The sequence below is a fragment of the Anabrus simplex genome, chromosome 4 (assembly GCF_040414725.1).
Source record: "Anabrus simplex isolate iqAnaSimp1 chromosome 4, ASM4041472v1, whole genome shotgun sequence".
In the NCBI taxonomy this organism is placed as follows: Eukaryota; Metazoa; Arthropoda; class Insecta; order Orthoptera; family Tettigoniidae; genus Anabrus; species Anabrus simplex.
In genome coordinates this window covers 358,865,558-358,886,498 of record NC_090268.1, presented here as the reverse complement: position 1 = coordinate 358,886,498, position 20,941 = coordinate 358,865,558, and the positions used below count along the sequence as shown (strand labels likewise).

Sequence of the window (20,941 nt, the reverse complement as noted above, 5' to 3'; positions counted from 1 at the left end):
ATAATAATAATAATAATAATAATAATGAAAAGGCTTTTAGAAACTCTAGTCAGGATCACTATTGTGCTTAGACATTAGTTGGAATTCCCATTGAATGGGCTTGTTGGTCTTGTATCTTGTGTAAAATTTCTGCTTTTTTTGAGTATCACCAAAAGAAAAAAAATGTAACATTTTTATATTTATCTTGTTGTCAGTTTTGAAAATACATAGCTTCAAACCCTTTGGTTGTTTCCAAAAGAAAAGGGGTTATTTTATTTTCCCTGTTCTTCCATGTCCATGTACCTACCACGACTTTGCCTTTTGGGTTTGCCCCACAGCACGACCCGCTGCGCGTGATTAACTCTGCTTGACCTGCTGTATGGTGGAGGGTTGGGCACCTTATTCCGAAAGTAACTGGCATATTAACCACTATCATCGCTTGCTAACAAATCACGTGACAGTACCAACTAACTCTACACCGTTGTCTGTTGCCCTGGTAGCGTCTCAACCAGTCTCCTGACAGAGTTTTATTTAGGTTACTATGGCAACGCCACATCGCTGTCAGCTGTTCTGCACTTCCAGTTTCTCAGTCAGTTTCCTGCTAAAATTCATTTATCAGCAGTTCTAGACTGCTAGCTTCTCTTTTTATAACAAACATTATTATTGGTCTGCCTTCGAATAAGTGTAGTTTATTCTATATCGTATAACTATTGTATTTTGCTTGAGCATTATAAAGGGCTGCCTTTCGTTCATCCACAGATCTCCATGGTTATAATAAATTAAAATTTCCCCCCAAATTCAACCGACTACTACAATAAAAGTAATAATAAAGGTGTGTCTTGTTTACCTGGAAGGACGTGGGTCCAATTACCTGCCAGGTTGTTGTATAATTCAGATATGCGACAACCATTTGTGGGACACTCATAGCCCAGTAATTTATTCATTTTTTCAGTGTCAGGCGAGCTCCTGCGGCCATAGTTGGTTGGACACAGGGCTAACCCCAATAGAGTCCTCTTTAGTACTGAGGTTAAGGGAAGCGGATGCCTTTATCTTCCATTATTCCAGAAGCCTTCATGATTTGTGCGGAGATAGTTACAATTAATTAAAATTACCCATCAAATTCAACCGACCACCATAATAAATATAATTACTGACATAAAAATATATTCAACTTACATGTAGCTAGTATATAAGAAGTTTCGGTGGATCCAAAATTCAGTGTCCATCATATGAAGTATGCGCGAAAATCTTGCCACTCCATATCATATTACTGATATTTCAAATACCTTGGTAGCAAACTTAAAGACCCCTAAATCATATTAACTGCATACCCTTAGAAACCACCCAGGTAGAACTCAGTTTTCACTGCCAGATGCAACACAAGTAGAGCACCTAAACTGTTACACAGGCCGTCTAAATGACACTATTTCAGAAGAACTGAAACTCTGTTGCAAAACTATACAATTATTATTATTATTATTAGGCTACTATTATTTAGTGATTATGATATGAAAAATAATACCTTAGTCTAAAGCCATGTCAGTAAGGAAGAAACGTAAGAAGATTGAATGTCAGGTAAGTGATATGAAATGGAACAGGCGGATTATTTGTAACACTTAAGATGCATATTCTCTCAGAATGGTAGTGGTAAGGTGTAGCAAAGATCACGCAGTGAGCTGACAGTTGTGGTCAACGATGTTCTGCCGGAATGATCTGAACTACCGATCGAAATATCTTCACATCACTATATTTTCATACTGAATTTGCTATATGGAAGTGAAAACTGGGTAGACTCAGATTATTTTATTCATAAGCAGGAAGTAACAGACATGATGCTTGTACGAGTGAGTAGGAACAGTGGCAGTAGATAACGGCTGAGGTAGGAATGAATTCGATGGATGACTGTGTGAATGAAACGGCTTTAGTGGCGTGCCTACGATGGTGATCTAACGGACTTTATTTATGCCACGCCTTCTGTGATACAGTGGGTGGATAGTCTGGACTTGAAAATATTGACATGTTGTTTCTTGCCATGTGCATTTATGTATATAATGTACTTTATGCTATCTTAAGGAATACTGCAGTTCTGCGTCTTAAATTCATACGATAAATAGTCTCGAGGTCATGTGAGATAAATGGAGGAGGATTCACCAAGGAGAATAATGTACTCAGCTATAGAACGCAAGAGAAACAGGAGAACGCTTGGAGACTGAATGCTGAATAGTACGACATTCTATAATGCAGGTATGTACAGGTGTGTGTTATTATTACACATTAATAGGCTTCTATTTTTCTATCATAGGCACTGATGCAAACAACAAAACTTACTGATCTAGGCTAATAAGTCTGATTAATTAGGAGACAACGTTTTTGAGAGCCTTTACCGCAAATGCTTTGAATTACAAGGTTCTACTAAAAATGTGCCATATCTAAGTATGGCCTATGCAAGCGTAAACTTGTTAGGACTTCGCGAAGTAATTACAATAATTTGATTGAGGTGAATGGGAAAAATGTACACTCGCAATGAATAACTTACCACGGAAAAGTATTGAATTAGGATATAGTTGTTATTCACAACACGTATCTACGTACGAACGGAAGAATAAATCCAAGTTCCATGGCTGTAGAATGTAATTTAATTGTGGCGATATAACAGACTGGCTACTCAGTCCTGTGAAGGGCTAAAACTGGGTCACATCGGGTGCTGCAGTGTACATTGTAGGGAAATAATTGATTTATTTAATATTTCTTCCGTTCTTTGCGCTGTTTGTAGAAACATACGTCTTACCTTCCAATGCAGCTGCACCTTTCCGCTTACAGTACGTGTGAACAACATACAGTAGTTGTCTATAGATACCTATTTTTTTTTTTACAAGTTGCTTTACGTCGCACCGACACAGATAAATCTTATGGCGACGATGGGATGGGAAAGAGCTAGGAGTGGGAAGGAAGCGGCGTGGCCTTAACTAAGGGACAGCCCCACCATTTGCCTGATGTAAAAACGCGAAACCACGGGAAACAATATTCAGAACTGTCGACAGTGAGGTTCGAACCCACTATCCCACAAATGCAAGCTCACAGCTGCGCACCTATAGATATGTTTTACAAATTACAAACAGTGGCGGATGCTCGCTATGAGACTAAGTCTGTGTAGCAGAGAATAGTGCTGACAGTAAATACATCGACTGGTGTTTCCTTAAGGCATATATTACTGTCGTATTAAAATCTGTGGATAGTCGAGTTTATAGGCCAATCGAGATGTAATAGGGTGCGGTAGTGTTCCTAAAACCAGTCACATATGCGTCCAGCCCGATGAACTTTCCTGTTGTCATCTTGAAAAATCGGGGTATCAATAGCGTACTCATCATGCAGTTGTTGACTGCAAGGGAACACTTGATCATCTCTAATGTTGAAATAACCATGCTGGTTCATATTAGTGGTCACTTCAGTGAGTGGGGCCCAATCTGTGACACAAAAAACACCCCAAACACCACAGACCGACCTAAGGCCTTGCACACATCCAGGATGTAATGCCTCATTTGGCTTTCGGTGCACTCGACGACGTGCGTCATTGAAATGCAGGCAAAAACGTGATACGTCAGACCACATTACGTTCCGCCAGTCAGCTACTGTCCACGCACATTGAAGACAAGCAGCTTTATCTGCTTGTGTGAGCAATGGCCTCTTGCAAGGTGACCGATTCCAAATGTTCATTTCATGCAGTTCCCGCAATGTTCTCTCGCTAACAGGTTGGGATGGTCCTTCATTCACTGACTGCAGCAATTCTGTCGGGTTTGGAAGTGATTTTGATTCACAAGCCGTGAAACGCGTCTCCGATCCCTCTCAGTCAGGATCTTTTACCGACCACAATTCTGAAGAAGTGTTCGTTGCCACGTGCAGTACACCACTACTTGTAGACTCGCTGAACAGTCCGCTGCAAAACATTAACAAATTCAGCAACTTCACGCACCAAACACGTTTGCCCCTTTTTGCCACTCTGTCACATCCTTACATCTACCCATGTTGACGTACACGCACGCACATTAATGGTGTCCCGACATAAACAATCAACACTGCCCCACTCCAGTACTAAATAGGAGGGGAGAGAGTAAAGGGATAGTGTTCTAGGCCACTCCAGTACTGAAAAGGAGGGGAAGGGAGTGAACAGGTAGTGCTGAATACACAGTGTGTGTATTCCGGCGTTATACTGTAACATTGTAATAAGATGGCTCCTATCCTATCACAGGTGAATCGAGGCCGTATTATTGGCATGTGGGAGGCTCACATGGTCCCCCAAATAATAGCACAAGCAATACCATGCAGTCTTAAGACAGTTTGGAGATGGATAGAAATATGGCAAGAACGAGGTGAAGGATTGGTATACTCGATATAACGCAGTTACAAAATATTCCAACTAGTATAAAATACTTTTCGGTTAAAAACCTCCTTTTCCTCTTAATACTGTAATTAATTTTTTATATTAAAATGCTATTTGTTCGGGGCGTCGACCTATAGAGTTCTTTTGCCCCTACTTGCACAATATATGAACCTGCATGTAATTGGAATTGCGGAAGTGACACAAATACGCGGTCCCCAGGCCATGGATATTAATCATTTACAATTAAAACACCCTGACCCGGCCGGGAATCGAACCCGGGGCGGCCGGACGCGTTGCCCCGTACACCGCGGGGCCGGACGAGTAGGTAACCTAATGCTGTACTTCAATACATCCGCCACTGTACCCATTTCGATCACAACGAAGTCTTGTAGCGGGCTGTCTGCATGCAGTCCATGCAGCAATGCGTTAAGCGAGAAGGTGAGTCATTGTGCCTTCGACACTACCCCTTCACTCCCTTCCCCCATGTTTTGTACTTGATTGGCCTTCAACACTACCCCTTCACTCTCTCCCCTTCTTTTCAATACTGGAGTGGGGCAGTGTTGATTGTTTATTTGTTTATGCCGGGACACCATTAATGTGCACATCTGTACTCTGCCCGCTTGAAACGTCAGTGTCTCACTGATCGCTACTGGCTTATGCTCACGTAGAGGTAGCACGGGACTCGTTCGCTGCGCCATCTGTACAGGTTTAACGAACCATCCGTGCGTGGACCCTAGGGTGACTGAATTTTTGTCCAGTGAGGTTATACTTCAGGTTCATTTTCCTTTACACATAGGAAAATGAACACCGCGAAAATTGTCCTAATGGACTGCAAATCCACATGCGGCTGGGAGGTGTGATCGGTCTTAAGGAAAATAATAAACAAGAAGAGCATTGTCAGATATGTGATATTGTTTTTTAACCAGCGGTATATAACATGTAGGAATCATGTCTGGCTGAGGGGCTCAGACGGTAGATCTCTGGTTTTCTGAGTCGAAGTTGGTTGGTTCGATCCCGACTCAGTTTGGTGGTATTAGAAGCTGCTCAAAAAATTAGCTACGTGACGGTCGATTTGCTGGTACGGTACGTTAAAGAACTCCGGTGGGACAAAATCCCGGCACCTTCAGTCTTGCTATTTTGCTTTACGTCGCACCGACACAGATAGGTCTTATGGCGACGATGGGACGGGAAAGGCCTAGGAATGGGAAGGAAGCGGCCGTGGCCTTAATTAAGGTACAGCCCCAGCATTTGCCTGGTGTGAAAATGGGAAACCACGGAAAACCATCTTCAGGGCTGCTGACAGTGGTGTTCGAACCCACTATCTCCCGGATGCGAGCTCACAGTTGCGCGCTCCTAACTGCACGGCCATCTCGCCCGGTACCTGGAGTCTTAAAAGAACCGTGAAAGCAGTTAGTGGGAATAATAATAATAATAATAATAATAATAATAATAATAATAATAATAATAATAATAATGTTGCTGGTTTTACATTCCACTAACTACTTTTACCGTTTTCGGAGACGCCGTTTTACCGAAATGTTATCCCATAAGACTTCTTTTACGTGTCGATGAATCTTCGCATGAGACTGACGTATTTGAGTACCTTCAAATACCACCTGACTGATCCATGATCGAACCCATCAACTTGAGCTCGGAAGCCGGCGTTCTACCGTCTGAGCTATTCAGTTTGGTGTTCCTTCTTCACCATCATCATCATCATCATCATCATCATCATCATGATATATTCTTCTTCATCTTCTCTTCTTCTATGAATACGATATTAACAGTCACGAAAACTACAAACTTTCATTATTATTATTATTATTATTATTATTATTATTATTATTATTATTATTATTATTATTATTAGCATATTCTCCCAATAATGGAAGACGTTAAGCAAACAACTCAATCAAGTTTTCTTTGGGTTCTTCTTGTTCTTCCAATAGGCTTTCATTCTCTCTGAGAAGGCTTGTTTACGTTCTTCCGACCATTTCGGTCTGCACTGTTTTTGCTTTGGTTGCTCTGATGTAACTTCCCACTTGTTGACTTTGTGTCTGAAGGTGTCTCTTTCTAAAATGTCTGTTGTACATATGTTTGCGTTTTTGAGGTCCTTTCGAAGTTCGTCCAGCCAAGGTGTTGAATTCTCAAGTGAGCTAACATAATTTAATATTCTTTTTGACAGTCGATTTTCTGGTAATCTTGTGAGGTGTCCAAAGAATTTCATTCGTCTTTTCTTAATGTCAATTTCAATGTTTGAAACTTTTTCTGTTGTTTTGATTGATTGTAGCCTGTAACCATCTTGGGTATATCTTGCTCCTAGGATTTTCCTGATGATCTTCCTCTCTTGCTTTCTTATTTCTTCTAATTCTTGTTTACTGTTAAGTGACAATGTTTCACTTGCGTAAAGGACTGTTGGTTTTATGACTGTGTTGTAATGCCGAATTTTTGTCTCAACAAACTCTCATTATTATTATTATTATTATTATTATTATTATTATTATTATTATTATTATTATTATTATTATTATTATTCCAACTAAGTTGGTAAATTGCGAACGGTAGAAAGTACACGGGAACCCATAATCGAATGCTTTAGAATCCAAAATAAAACAACCCCGGCATTAACAGAGTGGTCAATACGTGTATGAACATACAAATCCTGGTTTTAAAAATTAATGGTGAACTCAGCAACGTAACTCGTAGTCCCGTGGTGATGAGCACAGCGTGATTGAAGTAATGGCTATGCCCTCATACAATACATAATAGAAAACTTATATTGTATGTACCTGCACAAAGGCCAGCCCCTCAGACCTGCACTTTATTCTGGAAGACATGACCTATATGTGTCTGCCGTATGCACTCCGAGAATTAATTACCTTATCAGCCGAGACCCGGTCTGGCCGTCCATCTCCCTGCAGCACTCGAGGCGCAGTAGTCAGAGACCAGCACTCAAAGGAACCGCTCAGACCACAGGTTTGTGAAAAACACCTCAGCGTCCACATTAAAAATATCATCATCATCATCATCATCATCATCATCATATTATTATTATTATTATTATTATTATTATTATAGCAGAGTTTCACACTCTCGACCTAATATTAACAGAGAATATGGTAAGTTTTACAGACTCGTGAAAGATTTACCGTATATAAAATCCATTTCAGGTTATATTAAAATATTGCAAGCTCGTAACATGTAAAGGCCGAAAGAAAATATAAAGCCTAATCTAAAACAATGCATTTACAGATAAGAAAACAAATTACACCTATATGAAATAATTAATCTTCCAGTTACATTTCCAATGTCACATTGTTTTGTTTCATCTTCTTCTCACTCAATATTTTCGCTGGTAAAACAACACAGCGCTCAAATTGAAAACTTTCCCGCACAACAATTCACTAAGCCATGCCAAGTTAAATCCACAGAAAGTTTAAAATGGAAGAAATTCCTGCAGATGCTGCATGTCCTTCAATCTTTACTTTCCATTTTCCGATGGGAAGTCCAACGAGTATATGATGACCAGAGAAAATAGATGAATAATTGACGCGAGTTTTCCCACCTTCAAGCGCTGCTACCTGAGGGTAGGCAGGAATTTCGCTGTACAAGTCACTTGTTGCTAGGAAGGTTGTTATGCATTACATACAATATGTTCCAAAATTGCTGTGTCTAGTCATACCACTCGACAAGTGTAGTTCGAGAAATAAAATAAGAAGAGATGATTTATCTGCTATGGAAAGAAAGAAACCTCTGCAAAGGTAGAATTTTACGAAATATGGCGTTGCCGGAACCCTACTATATTATTATTATTATTATTATTATTATTATTATTATTATTATTATTATTATTATTATTATTATTATTATTATTATTATTCCAACCCTGGTGATCGAGTGCTTAGCGAGCCCCAACTTTTCATTTTAACCAAGACCACTGGTTTGATCCTGACTGCTGTCAGTGAATTTTTGAAAGAGAGGAAAATTCACAACTCACCATGATATTAGGGCTATGTGTTTAAAAAATTTGTATCCTGGCATTCCCGAGGGGGCAATCTCTTCTGGTACACTTCTAATCGAGGTGAGTTGCATGTAATTTACGATACCTAACCTCGCTATCCATTACACTTGATGCGAATGAATATGGGAATGCAACAGGAACATACATATTCAAGCAACGTACAGCTCACATTAGGACATTCATTTCTAAGAGGCATCAACAAGATTTCCTTTTCCAGCTCATTAACAAGCTGTAATCGGTCAAGAATATAACTCTTGTAGGTAATCACCAATATGACTTTTTAACTTTGGTTGCGATTTAAGGAAACTGAAGATGTCCTTTTGATTGAACGAATCATGCCATTCTGTACTTTACATAATGTCTTTCAGCTCTTATGTCTGACCTCTTTATTTGTCCCCTTAACATGATGATAGATTTGGCAGATACCTGTTCCAAACATCGTTTTCTTGGCTGGTCTTCTTCTTCCCCGTGGTTTATAGGCTGATACTTGTTTAGTACTTTAGGAATTCCTATATCATCGATTTGTTCGCCACAGATGTACCATCATTGCTTGTATTCCTTTATTATGGAGTTAGGTCCAATTTTAAATGTTGCACATTTCTATAGCCTGTAACTTTCTCGCTCGCTTTCCATGAATCTACGTTTCACATCCTTATATCAAACTGGCTACTGTCGTTGTCCTCACTATTGACTCAATACATCTGTGACGAGTATGAAAAACCGGGTATCTGACGATGTACTTCCTGACCATAAGACTGGTCACGCCTCTCACAATCAGACACGTACGGAAAAGTGGGAAGGAAGCGGCCGTAGCCGTAATTAAGGTACATCCCCAGCATTTTCCTGGTGTGAAAATGGGGAACCACGGAAAACCATCCTCAGGGCTGCCAACAGTGGGGTTCGAACCCACTATCTCCCGGATGCAACCTCACAGCTGCGCGCCTCTAACCGCACGGCCAACTCGCCCGGTGAAAATTAAAACTGACCTTATATACATTATACTGCAGGAGCGAGTCACGCATACATTCCAACAATGTATGCAAGATTCATTTTCCTGTACACCTAAGCATATGAAAATGAACAAAAGGACAATTATTCTGATGGACTGCATATCCGTACGTGGCTGAGAAATGTGACCACTCTTAAGGAAAACAGTGGTTAGGAAGTGCATTGTCAGATAACTGGTTTTCGACGCTCGTTATATATATCAGGGAATAAACTCTTCCCCCATGAGGACAAAGTACACTGGTTGCACCAACCTTCCGGATACCAAGCAGGGTATAAGTGTACTTCAGTTGTCATTTTTAAATTATTATATGCATGAACATTTTTGTAGGTTTTCACACACGGTCTTATTGTTAAATACACATTGCTGAATATCATGATATGGACAAAAGTAAAAATGAAGCATTTTTAAAATTATGCATCTGAAAATGATGTGGGGTATGTTTGTACCCAGCTTGGTAAAGTACTTTGCTCGCACAGTGTTTATTTTACTGTGTGTTCCTTATGGAGTTGGGTAAAGAACCCATAAAATCACATATGAACGACAGAATAAGGAAAATGAAGATCTCTGACTGCAATGAAGGAACTTCTGAGAGCTGAACATGTGGCGGAGATCATGGGAATGGTGTAAACAAGATCAAGCATCGGACACTGTAAACTGTTTGTGAGAAAGGATGACAGAAAATAGAGAAAGATGTGTAACAAGTACTTGTGTTTTATTTGTAAGGAACATTCAGACACAAAATCTGAAACAACATTCGGGAGTACTTGAATAACATGTTTACTGAATTTAAGGGGCGAATGAGAACCCAACTTGTGGGAGAAGTATGGTGGAAACAAGTTCTACCATCACATTTTGAAATATATGTGCAAACATGAAAGACAGATAATCCGAGTAATAAATATATTCAATTCTCGTGTTTTGCTTTTACGGAAAGTTCAGACACTGAAGAAAAAAATTGTATCCCGCTTGGTAATCCGTGTGTGTTTTTATTCTTGGTATTAGGAAGGTTAATAATTGTATAGATGTCTCATTATTGACAGCGAAACTTTCAAGACTTTGAAAACCACATTTTTCTCAAATCGGTAATCATCTGTATAGCCTATTATAATCATAACAGCGTAGGTTTTCGTAGTTAGCGTCATGGTGATAGTAAAGGAAACAGAAAGCGAAAAATGAACTAACAATTTGAACAGGAAGGAAAAAGTTGAGTGGGTAAGCAGAGCTTGGATTCATGAACTAAGAACAAGAAAAGTAAAATAGCTGATGGTGGCAGGAGCAGAGAACAGAAAGGGGAAAGAACAACTAATGGGTGACAGGTTGCTACCACATACCGACCAGCGCCGACCCATTCGGCACACTAGAACTCTGGATCGCGCAGAGAGCATCTAATACTGCTATAGAGTATGTAGCGTGAACGCTCAGTCCACTACTGGTCCTCACAGCGAGCGGAACCTTGAAAATGTTGTGAAATGTTGGGAGTTATAAATCCAATTGAACCCTAAGCTGGAAGAATTTCAATACTCTATTTTGTAGAGGGGATAGTATCAGTTATATCGTACTAAAAGGTCAGATTCACCCTATATACACATGTCAGGGAAATCAGACTTAAATGCGTGTGGAAATCACTGATGTGACAAAGGGAACTATAGCCGAACATGAACCCCTGAGCACCTCCCTTTACTACGAGTATTTAAGATGAAGTGAGAGTCATTTTCTGGTTGTCTTAAGTTCTGATAACACATCACCATCTTCTACTATCATTATTGATCTAATCACTTTTTCTTTGCTCTCTGAAGTTCCTTCATAAAGTGAGTGTTTTTCTCCCAAGGCACCTTGTTTATCTCCGCTCTGATCGCGTTCATGTATTGTTCCGACGTAATTACGCCCCTCAATAACAGTGAAGGTTGAAGGACAAACAACCCAGTATTCAGATCGCGGCAAGAGTAAACCAACACGACGAACGTTGTCGATTAATTACCGTCCTGCACAATAAAGGCTTCGTCTTGAGGCGCTGCTCTAACTCCATTAGACTAGCGCCCGCCTGCATCAATCTTGCCTGATCTGTATACATCACTCTCCTAGCTCTTAATAGCTTCCCCCCTTACCTGCCATGCGCTTATGACTCAGGATACGCCTCAACAAGAAAGTACTCAGCATTCTAAGTTATATATTTTTAAAAAAATCTTTGATATGTAGTGTCCTGGAGTTAGCCTATGATTTCAGCATTAATAAGGCATATATTCCGGAAAGAGGACTCGTACGCACAGTGGGTTATTTGGAAGTCATAACATTTCGTATTGCTTACTGACAGTTAACATAATAACTTAACGGTTATTGTTGTTGTTGTTGTTGTTGTTGTTGTTGTTCGAGTCATCAGTCCATAGACTGGTTTGATACAGCTTTCCATGCCACCCTATCCTTTCATTTCTACATAACTATTACATCCTATATCTGCCCTAATCTGCTTGTCATATTCGTATCTTGGTCTATCCCTACCGTTCTTACCGCCTCCACTTCCCTAAAAAACCAACTGTACAAGACCTGGGTGTCATAAGATGTGCCCTATATTCTATCTCTTCTTTTTGTCAAATTTAGCCAAATCGATCTCCTCTCACCAGTTCGATTCAGTCTCTCTTCATTCGTGATCCTATCTACCCATCTCACCTTCAGTATTCCTCTAAAACACCACATTTCAAAAGCTTCTAATCTCTTTCTTTCTGAGCTAGTTATCGTCCACGTTTCACTTCCACACAATGACACGCTCCAGACGAAAGTCTTCAAAAAACATCTTTCTAATGCCTATATCAATGATCAAGGTGAACAAATTTCTTTTCTTAAGAAAGACCTTTCTTGCTTGTGCTAGTCTGCATTTTATGTCCTCCTTACTTCTGCCATCATTAGTTAGTTTGCTACTCAAGTAACAACAGCCATCTACTTCCTTTAAGACTTCACTTCGTAATCTAATATTTCCTGCATCACCTGGCTTTGTTCGACCGCACTCCATTACTGTTGTTTTGGACTTACTTATTTTTATCTTGTATTCCTTCGCCAAGGCTCTGTACATACCATTCAGCAATTTATCCAGATCTTTTGCAGACTCAGATAAAATAACGATGTCATCGGTAAATATTAGGGTTTTGATTTCCTCTCCTTGAACTTTGATGCCCGTTCCAAATTCCTCTTTGATTTCCTTTATTGCCTCTTTTATGTAAACATTAAAAAGGGAAGGGGACAAACTGCAGCCTTGCCCCACTCCTTTCTGGATCGCTGCCTCTTTTTTCAAAATCCCTCGATTCTTATCACTGCTGACTGATTTTTTGTATAGATTGTAGATAATTTTCCTTTCTCGGTATCTGATCCAAATCACCTTCAGAATCTCAAACAGCTTCCGACTCGAAGCGAAAAGAAAAGAAAAGAAATGAAAAGAAAAGGAAAGGAAAGATATACTGTTTATTGTTATTATAATCCTACCTTGTTTCTGGTGCCGTTGTCATCCTCTGCACAGAAGACATGTCGGAACCTGGAGCCTCCCCCACAACTGACCGAGCACGGTCCCCATTCATCCGTCACCCACCTGTCGAACAACATAGACCAATTTTTAACAAACACATTTTTATGTAAATTACATACATGTAGGATAACTCTTAGCAAACACGACTAATAATGTATTGTTAGACTATGTTATCAGTGCTAGTCTCTGACTCTGACTGGACAGCTTCTCAAACTTTACGGCTCAGGGTTCGGGATAGATTTCTGACCGGGTTGTGGGATTTTAATCGGGAGCAGTAAATTTTCTTGGCTTCAGGACTGGGTATTTATGCTACCTCCAACATTCGTGAGCTCACACATGCCACATGTTACAGAACTTCTCTTCCTGGCCTTTCTTACAATTTATTGGAGTTTAAAATTTAATATACAGTAGATCTGGCCCAGTTTTACGGGAGGATGCCCTTTCTGACGCCAACCTTATACAGTATAGGACTTCATCACAATTGCGTGTTTCTGTGGTGGTTGGTAATGCGGCGTATTATGTGCAGATGAAGTGAACACAAACATGCAGTACCCCAACCAGAGGAATGAACTCTGTCTGTTCGGTCATCAGCCCAGAGGCTGGTTGGATCCTCAAATAGCACCACTACAGGTTATGCAGTTATAGGAAAACCACAAAAACCAACGGCAGAACCCATATGAGGGGTACTAGGCAAGGCGGGGAGTTTGCCATTGCTTTCCTTACTGGGCCAGAAAGTGCTATTGCAGCACGACTGATCATATGAGAAACACTTTTCATAACACTCAGACACACTGTTCATTACTCTGCACTACCCGTACCCCAGCAGCTTCCATATTGTCACAGCCATGGATGAGACTGGGACTTCGGTGGAAGCTACACTGCATCCATCAAGGAATGGCAACAGGCGGGGTTAAAATCCCATCCCAGCCGGGATTTGAACCCAAAACCTTCTGAACCAAAGGCCAATACGCTAAATATTCTACCAAGGAGACGGATATTACACACTACACGGACTCTCCGACACACGGCAAACACCGGCCGCACTCATCAGAGGCCCTGCCTAACAAGGGCTACACGAGGCTAGTAATAGCCAAACGAAATTGTTTTTATATAATTAAGAAATGCCAAATACTTAAGGTTGTTACTATTAAACATAGATCAGCAAGAGATAATATATATTGTATTGTTAGTGGTACAGAACATGCATCGAATACAGTCGAACATGCCCCAACGGACTCCTTTATTCAGCGGACACCTCTGTATATGGACATTCTTCCATGGAACCGATGCTGCCCGCGGAAGAAAGGTTCGACTGTATGTACTAACTTGTGAGTACCATGAAAGTAACGAAGTGCTGTGCAAATATTTGTGTACCAGTAAACTTCAAAGTCATCTCCCTACAGGTTATGAAGGCACTTGGAGGAGTGGAAGGTTAAGGCTTCTACTGTTCTTAATTCCGGCACTTTGTGGGATAGAGCGATTATCTCTGTGCCCACCCGCCTTTGCCCCGAGAAAATATCCTCGTAATGAATGTTGGTTTAGGCTGAATGAACCTCAACGTCATGTACCTTTACTGAAATGGAAACCTCGCTTCTAAATTTTTCGAATTCCTGACTGTGAATCAAACCCATGCCCTTCCAGGTGAATCGCGAACTCCGTAAGTACCTTGACTAGGCAGATTCTTTTGTGTAAATGTACCTTGTCTAAAAAGTGACCTATTGAAAGTAAAGTGAAACTTTTTATGACTATTAGTACTGAAGTGAACACAGATACAGAAGAGAAACACCAAATTATTTCTCGAATGTTGGCCAGATCTAGATCGATGAGTGGCACAGCAGAGGATGAAACTAAGTTCGGGAATGGTAACGAGACTATCAGAGACACTGTGCGATACGTCACTGACACGTTCTGCACGCTCCGGCCTAGTAATTGGGAAAGTCCAGCTGATAGTTCGGGTATGGTTGTTGCGAAATAATATTAATGGGATGAAATATTAAGTGAAATGGTCAATCATTGATCGGCGTGTGGTGAAATTTATGACTGTAAGCTAATCTACCTCACTATACCGCCAAAAACTGATTGTTGGCTGAAAGTGGGTTTTGCCTTTGTATAGAAATATGAACACAGTTATTATTCAGGTTAACACAGCCAGTGGTAAGCATTCAATATTCATTTGTTAGTTAAAATGATAATTCCTTCATGGTTGTGGAGATTGTTCACACTTGTTTTCAGTACTTTCTGATTTATTGTGACTTGAAATGATAATGTCTTTACTCCTTCAAACATTCACTAAAGTGGCACATGGCCTTGCAGTTTGTTTGTGTTCCCTCCTCTCACAGTGAAAATAAGTGTCAGGGGCAGAGGCAACAAAGCATAGAGCTAACCACTATATTCTGCTCAGTACCGAGATTACGGAGAGACTCGTTGGCTGAATGGTCAGCGTACTGCCCTTCACTTCAGAAGGTCCCGGTTTTGATTTCCGGCCATATCGGAGATTTTAATCGCTTCTGATTTATTCTTCTGGCTCAGGGACTGGGTCTTTGTGTATGTCCCAACACTCTCCTCTTCATATTCAGACAACACACCACACTACCAACCACCACAGGAACACGCAATAGCGATTGCATCCCTCCATATAGGGTTGGCGTCAGGAAGGGCATCCGGACGTAAAACACGGCCAAATCCACATGTGCGACGCAGTTCGCACCCGCGACTCCACATATGTGGGAAATGTGGTAGAAAAAGAAAAAGAAGAGGACCTAGGTTACGGAGAGATCTTTCACGACCTGTGTGTAAATCTGTATGGAACCTGTAAACTACAGTAGTTCACAAATAAAGAGGACAAACTGACGTTTATGATTCATTTATGAAAACAAAACATGTAATTTTGGGTAATTAGAGTAACTTCATTTTCATGATGTGTCATGCAAGCCCATGGTGGTTTATATTTCCTAAAAAAATAGTTTTGTCTAACACAGTTCTTAGGACAGAATAACTTATTCCTTACATGTGTAATTAAGCAAGGTCTACAATAGCTCAAACACCTCATCATTCCGTAGATGATTGGTCTGTAGTTTTACGTCGAAATTAATTTTATTTGCTTTACGTCGCACCGACACAGATAGGTCTTATGGCGACGATGGGATAGGAAAGACCTAGGAATGGGAAGGAATCGGCTGTGGCCTTCACTAAGGTACAGCCCCAGCATTTGCCCGGTGTGAAAATCGGAAACCACGGAAAACCATCTTCAGGGCTGCCGACAGTGGGGTTCGAACCCACTATCTCCCGGATGCAAGCTCACAGCTGCGCGCCCCTAACCGCAAGGCCAGCTCGCCCGGTGCGCGTGATTTTATACCTGTATCTGGGGGGGCCATTTTCTTTTGTATGATGAAGTCATCAATTCCAATATGACTATTTATTTAACTCTTTTAATATTCTTCTTTCGAATGGCGTATTTCTTACACTTTACGAGTTATAAAGGAATATTTAGTAGGCCTATACACAATTTCATTTCATCGCCCCTTGCCATAGGTTCCCCACATTCACATCGATTTATAATACGTTTCACCCCAAAAGGGAAGCATTATTTCTTCTCCCACACTTACCTTGAAGTGAAAGCTAGCCGGTGACAGGTTTGCGTCATAATTCTTCTTCGTTATCTGTTTACCCTTTAGGTCGGCTTTTGCCTCTGACTCAGCGAGGGATCCCACCTCAACCGCCTCAAGGGCAGTGTCCTGGAGTTACAGACTCTGAGTCGAGGGATACAACTGAGGAGGATGACCAGTACCTCGTCCAGGCGGCCTCACCTGCTATGCTAAACAGGGCTTTGCGGGGGGATGGGAAGATTGCAAGGGGTAGTCAAGGAAGAGGGAAGGAAGCGGCAGTGGCCTTAAGTCCTCCCGACTTCCCGAGGCTGAGTGGACCCCGTTCCAGCCCTCGTACCACTTTTAAAAGTTCGTGGCAGAGCCGGGAATCGAACCCGGGCCTCCGGGGAGTGGCAGCTAATCATACTAACCACTACACCACAGAGGCGGACTGCGTCAGAATTCTACCTAGTTAATTACAGACTCGTTCCCATACTTTGATATTGAAAATGGACAATACATTAAAGTAATTACTTGGCTAAACAAGGGTTTGTTCATCGTCTGTTATCCTGATCGTGTTTGCCGACAAATGGTTCGTGATTTAAAACCTTGTCCGCTAGCCTGCCCGTACGTGCTCCGCGTTAGCTATCTGCAGGCTCATTACCGAGCCGTTGGCTTGGCAACTTTGTTAGCATTCAAAAGGGAATAACGCAATTTTCCATCTCATCAGGATGAGATGAGTCAACTTGTGTCTGCCTTCATAAAAATCTGATCGAACAGAAGATATGACGACGAGGACACGTGGGATTTAATGAGGTGCCTCCGGTCGATCGGCCCGCGCTACGCCAGATGTGAGCGAATGCGTCTGTCTAAAGCACGTTCATTGTCAGGTGCTAAATACCAGACAGTCCTCATATGAAATGGTCGTGGTGTTTCTTGTTCATGGGAGAAAATAAAAGGAGATAACACTTCAACTCTAACCGACCACACCAGTCGCGCAGTCGATTAGTGACTGGCCTTCTATTCTCAAAATAAAGGTTTGGATCTCATTTGAGGACGATGGACATTAAGTCTGTTTTGACAAATCTGACTTCGAGAAAATTCTTCGGCACCATTGTGGATTTGAAAATTTAATGGAATTGAAATGACGTCGAAAACATTATTATTGTTGTGTTTGAGTCATTAGTCCATAGACTGGTTTGATGCAGCCCTCCATGCCACCCTATCCTGTGCTAACCTTTTCATTTCTACGTAACTACTGCATCCTACATCTGCTCTAATCTGCTTGTCATATTCATACCTTGGTCTACCCCTACCGTTTTTACCACCTACACTTCCTTCAAAAACCAACTGAAAAAGTCCTGGGTGTCTTAAGATGTGTGCTATCATTATATCTCTTCTTCTCGTCAGATTTAGCCAAATTTATCTCCTCTCGCCAATTCGATCTATCCATCTCGCCTTCAGCATTCTTCTCTAACACCACATTTCAAAAGCTTCTATTCACTTTCTTTCTGAGCTAGTTATCGTCGTCCTATGTTTCACTTCCATACAATGCCACGCTCCACACGAAGGTCTTCAAAAACATCTTTCTAATTCCTATATCAATGTTTGAAGTGAGCAAATTTATTTTCTGAAGAAAGCTCTTCCTTGCTTGTGCTAATCTGCATTTATGTTCTCCTTACTTCTGCCATCGTTAGTTTTTTACTACCGAAGTAACAATATTCATCTACTTCCTTTAAGACTTCATTTCCTAATTTAATATTTCCTGCATCACCTGCCTTCGTTCGACTGCACTCCATTACTTTTGTTTTAGACTTATTTATTTTCATCTTGTACTCCTTACCCCAGACTTCGTCCATACCATTCAGCAGCTTCTCGAGATCTTCTGTAGTCTCAGATAAAACAATATCATCGGCAAATCTCAAGGTTTTGATTCCCTCTCCTTTGATTGTGATCTCCTCTCCAAATTCCTCTTTGATTTTCTTTACTGCCTGTTCTATGTAAATATTAAAAAGGAGGGGGGACAAACTGCAGCCTTTCCTCACTGCTTTCTGGATTGCTGCTTCTTTTTCAAGGCCCTCGATTCTTATCATTGCAGACTGATTTTTATACAGATTGTAGATAATTCTTCATTCTCGGTATCTGATCCCAATCGCCTTCAGAATCTTAAATAGCTTGGTCCAATCAACATTATCGAATGCCTTTTCTAGATCCACGAATGCCATGTACGTGGGTTTGTCCTTCTTGATTCGATTCTCTAAGATCAGACGTAAAGTCAGGATTGCTTCACTTGTTCCTACGTTTCTTCTGAAGGCAAATTGATCTTCTCACAACTCAGCTTCAACTTGTTTTTCCATTCTTCTGTAAACAATACGTGTTAAAATTTTGCAGGCATTAGATACTAAACTAATGGGTCGATCGTTTTCACACCTGAAAGCACCGGCTTTCTTGGGAATAGGTATAACAACATTCTGCCGAAAATCGGATGGGACTTCTCCTGTCTCATACATCTTACGCATCAAATTATTATTATTATTATTATTATTATTATTATTATTATTATTATTATTATTATGTTATATATTGTTATTTCCTTTACGTCCCACTAACTACTTTTACGGTCTTCGGAGACGCAGAGGTGCCGGAATTTAGTCCCAAAGGAGTTCTTTTACGTGCCAGTATCTCTTCCGACACGAGGCTGTCGTATTTGAGCACTTTTAAGTACCACCGGACTGAGCCAGGATCGAAGCTGCCAATAATAATAATCTCCTCTCCTATTTTTTAATCTGCTTACCCTCCAGGGTTGGTTTTCCCCTCGGACTCCGCAAGGGATGCCACCTCTACCGCCTCACGGGCAGTGTCCTGGAGCGTGAGACATTGGGTCGGGCCAGACAACTGGGGAGAATTATCTGTACCTCGCCCAGGCGGCCCCACACCACAAAACAGGCTCCTCCTGTACACGACGATGGTTAGGCCGCTACTCGAGTATGCCTGTCCTATATGGGGCGTGGCCGCTGATTGCCACCTGAGTAGGCTGCAGTCCGTTCAGAACCGGGCCCTGCGGCTTATTACGGGTTGCGATCGGTATACACGTATCACCCACCTCCACGACCTGTGTCAGATAGACACTGTTAGGGTGAGAATGATAAACCTAGCCAAGACAATCTACAGGAAGGCCCCACTAAGTGGTAACCCTCTTATTCACAATCTAGGCTCCTACGATACTCGCGGCCTCAAACACAAGAGACCGCTGGTACTCGTAAAGTAAACTTCTCCGCGCACCTAGCGCATTTTACTTTCTCTTCTACGTGCCTAGCACCACTACTGTACAAATAACTATGTAACACAGCGCTCACGCGCCCGGCCATACTCTGGCCAAAGATTGTCTAGATTCTCACCCTAACCCCATTCACCAGCAATCTTACAGCCATGGGATTAAATATTAAAGACATAGCGCTCAAGACCGGTATCGGTCGACGGGCTAAAAAGTTCTCGCATTGAGCCTACGGCTCAATGCATCGAACACGGGGATGGCATGGCATGGCCTCACCTTCTATGCTGAACAGGGGCCTTGGTGGGGGATGGGAAGATTGGCTTGATGCTTGTTGTTTAAAGGGGCCTAACATCTAGGTCATCGGCCCTGGGAAGATTGGAATGGATAGACAAGGAGGAGGAAAGGAAGCGGCCGTGGCCTTAAGTTATGTACTATCCCGGCATTTGCCTGGAGGAGAAGTGGGAAACCACAGAAAACCACTTCCAGGATGGCTGAGGTGGGAATCGAACCCACCTCTACTCGGTTGACGTCCCGAGGCTGAGTGGACCCCGTTCCAGCCCTCGTACCACTTTTCAAATTTCGTGGCAGAGCCGGGAATCGAACCCGGGCCTCCGGGGGTGGCAGCTAATCACACTAACAACTACACCACAGAGGCGGAAATAATAATAATAATAATAATAATAATAATAATAATAATAATAATAATAATAATAATAATAATAATAATAATAATAATAATAATAATAATAATAATAATTCATTTCTATCTGTGTCGCCTTGGAACCGCAACTAACAGTTTAAGGGTATTCTATATGTTCTTTCATCTTCTTCCTCAATTGGCTTTGATGTTCCTCCAGTATTCCTTCATTCGGTTGCTTATTTCCTTTACTTCGTTCTTTCGAAAAGACCATCTGCGGAAGTTACCTTCCATCTCCCTCTCGAAAACCCTTGAAATGTGAGACCATATTCTTCTTCTAATAATAATAAGAATAGCAGGGCATGGTTTGGAGTAAAATGGATCAACAGAATATCGTTAAAATCCTGGAATGAACTCAAAGCTCGTAAGAAAATTGTGTACCGAATATGTCAATATGAACTGGACATATCATGTCTCACCATATTTGATGAGGGGAATATTTAGGTGACTGAACATAACCTCTTAAAAGGCTTAAATAGAAAAAGGGT

General features: G+C 41.2%; 1 protein-coding gene across 1 annotated transcript in view; it reads right to left on the bottom strand.

The window, feature by feature from the left end:
- nolo (no long nerve cord) overlaps positions 1-20,941 on the bottom strand; it is a 556,440-nt gene that overhangs the window by 442,336 nt on the left and 93,163 nt on the right. Inside the window, exon 6 of the mRNA XM_068227411.1 lies at positions 12,859-12,961. Within this exon, the coding sequence (XP_068083512.1) occupies positions 12,859-12,961 (103 nt within the window). The remainder of the gene's footprint in view (positions 1-12,858; positions 12,962-20,941) is intronic.